The 5,180-nt window shown below is 36.1% G+C and overlaps 1 protein-coding gene across 1 annotated transcript; it reads right to left on the reverse strand.

The window, feature by feature from the left end:
- Window positions 1-923: 923 nt before the first annotated feature.
- LOC106456389 (olfactory receptor 6N2-like) lies at window positions 924-1,823 on the reverse strand. Its single transcript, XM_013913872.1, has one exon. The coding sequence runs from the start codon at window positions 1,821-1,823 to the stop codon at window positions 924-926; it is 900 nt and encodes a 299-aa protein (XP_013769326.1).
- Window positions 1,824-5,180: the final 3,357 nt, after the last annotated feature.

The raw sequence follows: 5,180 nt of genomic DNA on the forward strand, positions 1-5,180 counted from the left end.
AACATTTAAAAAACTGGATGAGACAAGAGATTCCCTACGCCTTGCAAAAACTGTCCTATTAGTTATTAAGGCCAAAATACCAAAAACGTCACTTGAGGGTTCAAGTCCAGCTGTATTGTATATCAGTCTATTATAATCAACAGGTATGGTTGTTCATGCCTGAGGTTTTTGTTTGTTTGTTTGTTTTTGTTTTGTGTTTTGATACTGCATTCTGTGTCAGTGAAGGGCCTGTACTATTTCTTCAATTGGTTAATACTCTGCGTGGAAGCCTGGCTGGTCCTGAAGGCCTCTATAGATTGAAATCATCTCAACAGAGACTTCAGGTTACACCCATGCCTTCCAGAACAAAAATAGTAAAACTGACCAAATAAAGGATCCTTTCCAGAAAATGAAAGTGAACTACTAGCTAAACTACATTTTCTTGCACTCCAAAAGAAAACAAACTGGAAAGAAAATCCAGATATATAGTTTTCAACTGTAAAATAAAACGTATTTTGAGGTGTCTGAACTGTATGTAACACAAGATTGTAATGGAATTTCATTTACACAGAGCCACAAGATAAAAAGTGACTGGCATGATAACTGTCTCATTTTTTAAGTACTCGACCTTATGTTACTCTACTTCATCCCTTTTTCATTTCTCTTGATGTTGTGTTAGTATCCATTAAGAAGGATATTCACGTTTAATTTCATTGTGAAAATCAATAGGGGCAATCACATTAGATGAAACTATTAACAAATGTATTATTAATGAGGAGAGTGATATCAAACATTCATTTTAATATTTGTTTACGTTTCATTTTGGTTTTTAAATATTGATCAATTCTCAGTTGTAGGAGGAAAACATTAAGCCAGTTTTCATAAAATTAATAATAAATGAGTAATAAAAAAGACTATAAATTAATAAATTGGTTTGCTTGCAATTAACTGAACAGTATTTTGAGGTGTTTAGAAATTTCTTTCATCTTTAGTCCATATATTATTGGATTACAAAGAGGGTTATATGTTACAAACTGTAATGTCATTATAAAACGTGCAGTTTTAGGAAACTCTGATTCCAGTCTAACTATAACCATATCATACGTAAGCAAACAAGAATAGTTCATTAGAACTAGCACATGAGGCAAACAGGTTTGTGCAGCTTTTTTTCTGACATTTCCACAACTCTGATAGGCAACTATAATTATCTTTATGTATGTAAAAAGTATAAAAAACATAGGAGAAAGTGCAACATTAAATAGAACAACCATACCATATATAGATAATTCTCTTGAATTGACACAATGAAGATGGTTGACCGAATTGTTACAAAAAATACCTTTCAGAGTAAAGTTACAGAGTGGTGTATTTGCATTTCCTGCTATTGGCACTGCAACCTGAATAGCAGGTAAAAACCAGCACAAAAGCAGGAAAATATTGACTCTTGTTCTTCTCATTATAGAAGGATATTGCAAAGGTTTATATATAGACACATATCTGTCATAAGCCATAGCTGACAGCAGTAAGAATTCTGAGCAACTTAAGGCATAAAACAGGAATACTTGAAAGAGACAGGCTTGATACAAAATAATCTGTTTTTCAGATAAGAAGTCAATCAAAAGCTTTGGGTAGATGACAGTGCTCAAAACAACAGAATTCACTAACAAAGCAGCAATGAAAATATACATAGGCTCATGAAGGCTTTTTTGAACTACGATAAGCCACACAATAGTGGAATTGCTGCAAATTATTAGAATATACACCATAAACATGATCACAAAATAAAGATAACGGTATTTCTCCACTTCCACGTGACCACCGAAGGTTATATATGTTAGATTCATTTCAGCATTTGTGAAGATCAGAAACTGAACTAACATGTAAAACAGGTAGAACGAGTAACAAACAGTGTATATAAAATATTTGTTTTATGTAGATTGTCTTATTGATAGCTACCTAAACTTGGTGTGTGTTCATTTTTTAAAAGTGAACAACTCAAGTTACATCAAATATATAATGAAACTTCAGTCTCTATGGATCTCATTAAACCGTCCACATGGACTTGCTACTATGTTGACCACTTTAAGAGAGTGTTAGCTGTTAGACCTTACCTACATGGGTGCACATTCTTTTTTTATCTTCCGAACCACACTTTGCACTTTGAAAAAAAAAATTCAGCGTTAGGTGCACTAAACACAACAAACCATGCGATTCTCATAAGTAAATGTATTTTAAGAAAATTCTATTGCTTATAGGAATTTATTATAGAGAGCAAAACACTTGGAAAAGGTAGTAAAAAAGTGTGGGCTCTAAATAATGGAACACTTTGGTTTTGTCAGTCTATTCTGCCACAAAGAAACTACAGCCTTTATAGAGTTTGCAATAATAGGCCCAAATTTGTTGTCGTTGCTGAGCTTTTTGGTGTATATATTGTGGTACTGCCTTAGCGGATTCAATCATTTTCCATGCAGTAGAAGCCTCATGAACAACCCCCTAAGCACCCTGATTTTGAATGACCAGTAGTAAAACTCAAAGTACTGCCAAACCACCAAGTAATTTGGCCTGCTGCAATGTTGACAAACGTATCCTAGGCCTTTTCCCATTCAAAATAAATTTAGACACCACAGAGTGTATATCCTTAAAGTAAGTCAGAGGAGGGAGGAGTGGCAACATGAATAAAAGGAAATTAAGACATAACAGTATGTTCATTTTGACTGTGCTGAGGCCATAGTCTTAGTGTTAGGCAGGTCAACGCTGCATAATATAGCTGAGTGAGCAGATGTCAAGATTGGCTGAATAGAGGTCAGCCAATCCAAATTAAGTAGCGCAGAGCCGAACCAATCACAGCCGCAGCGTCACGTCGCGTGACTTGTTACGTACAGCACAAGTGCCAAGCCGCACATGTGTATTTGTTTGGGAAGCAGCCAGCCACCATACCTCCCGGGTAATGGAGGAAATGAGTGTGCCGACTAGAAAAATCAACCGAGCGTGACCGAAGGTTACCGAAGAGAAAACAGATGATGGTTCCAATGCCGGAGAGATTGTCGAACGGAAGAGCCATAGAAGTTCCGTAGTGTGAAGGTATTTCGGCTATTTCAAGTCTGACAAAAAACAGAGTAGCGTTCACTGTAAATTGTGCGGAAAGCAAGTCTGGAAATACAATAAACTGGTGCATGCGTCACACTGTGCGCCACGTTATTGTTTTGGTGAAATGAATTTCTACAATACTGTTAATTCTACTCTCTGCAGTGTTTAAATGCTTACATATACACACAGTTACTGTCCCTCCACACTTACGACTCGGTTCTGCTTCTATGCCCCAGCTTTGTTTACTTTTTCCCACCGAGGCTTCTAGACTTCTGATTGGCCAACATTTCTGCACGGTTAGGACTCTAGCTCCACCTGCTGCTTTGGCATGTTCATAGCAGCGTTTTCCTTCATTTCTGCCTTTATGTGTGGACGGGATTATTTTTTAAAACGAAAATGGAAAATCTCCGTTTTCAAAAATACCCGTGTACGTGTGGACTTAGCCTCAGTCTCTGACTGGAAGCGCTAATTCGTCATTCGGCTTTTGTCAGACTAAAGTAACTGTTAAAACTGTTTGAAAAGCTAAGCTATACAACAAGGAGAGATTGAGAATTTCCTTTTAGTTCTCAGTTTATTTGATATTGACAAAAGTTAGTCAGTTTTGTCTGTTCTTCTATAAAACAAACTAAGATTTATTTTTAGAATTAATATTTTGTTTCTAAGTGGGATTGACAATTTAGTAGTCTGTTTAGTTTGTTCTATTTTGAAACTTAAACGCTTTAGCGGCTGCCTTTTGTGTAGTTTGCAATATTTGCCTTTATTTATCTGAAAAAGTCTCATGTTCCTTAGGTACATCTATCCTGTTGAACTTCATCCATCCATTCGCGTCCGCTTAATGGATGAACTTATTATGGGAAATAAATATTTAAATAAAAACAAGCTGCTGATTATTTCACATTTTACTTGTGAGCAACGGCACATTTAAATCTTACAAATATAGTTATTTGGCTTATATTGTGATATATATCGTTATCGCCTGAAATGAAAAAAACATATCGTGATATGAAAAAATCTTATATCGCCCAGCTCTAGAGACGATGAGAGATTAGATGCTGCATCTGGATTAGATTTATCAATAACAGGGTTGATGGCGGCATTGCAGTCACCTCCCAACAGTAAGAATGATCATTGTGTTCTAATAACAGGGCTGTACTGGGACAAAAAATCGGCCTGGGTATTTTGACTAGAGACCGGCCCACCACGTATTATAGGAAAAACTATAAAGCCTTTGGATGAAAAGAAACGCTGTTGTGACAGTGATGTACACTGTCTTTTTGGTATATGTATGATTTCGATACATTTTACGTCATACTAAAAACTTTGGTTGTAAGATTCAGATAATTATTTATGGTGTTATTTGTTCATAACTTCCCTTCAACTCATCCATGTCACCTAAAAGATAAACCTGTTTCTCCATCACATGTTCAGCTCTGATGATTCAGTAAAGACATCTCCTGGTTTTATCTTCATGTTTCCCTCTCACCATATATCATGACCAGCAGCTTTTACAACTGTGGCAGTAGCAAACATCAACTGTTACTAGAAATTAATATTAAATAATTTCTAACAACAGCTTATCACGCTTAAATGTGCTGCTGTGGTTTAGCGCAACATCCGCTGGTTTCCTCTTTCTGGAGCAAAGTGGGCGATAAACAAACAAGAGAGAAGAAGAGGCAGCTGACAGCGTAAAGACGCAGAATAACTCCAACTTTGTGTCTTTTTTCCATTCTAGCTGAAGTACGGGACAAACTGTGTTCCTTTTCAGCTCAATACGAAAAACGTAATATTTTCTCTGAATACGGGACAATTCCGTTTTTTACGGGACGGTTGGCAACTCTACTAACAAACCTTATGAATAAAATAAAGTTCACTATCATTAACATCATAGCACCCACCCAGCTGTATAGAAACTCCGTCATGCTAGCTAGTATGCAGTATGAGCAGTGTTGGGAAGGTTACTTTTAAAATGCATTCCATTACAGAATACAGAATACATGCCCCAAAATGTATTCTGTAATGTATTCCGTTACGTTACTCAATGACAGTAACGTATTCTGAATACTTTGGATTACTTAATATATTATCATGCTTTTTACAACAACGTGAATGTACTA

The sequence above is a fragment of the Pundamilia nyererei genome, unplaced genomic scaffold (assembly GCF_000239375.1).
Source record: "Pundamilia nyererei isolate P.nyererei 1_Seehausen unplaced genomic scaffold, PunNye1.0 scaffold00157, whole genome shotgun sequence".
Taxonomy (NCBI): Eukaryota; Metazoa; Chordata; class Actinopteri; order Cichliformes; family Cichlidae; genus Pundamilia; species Pundamilia nyererei.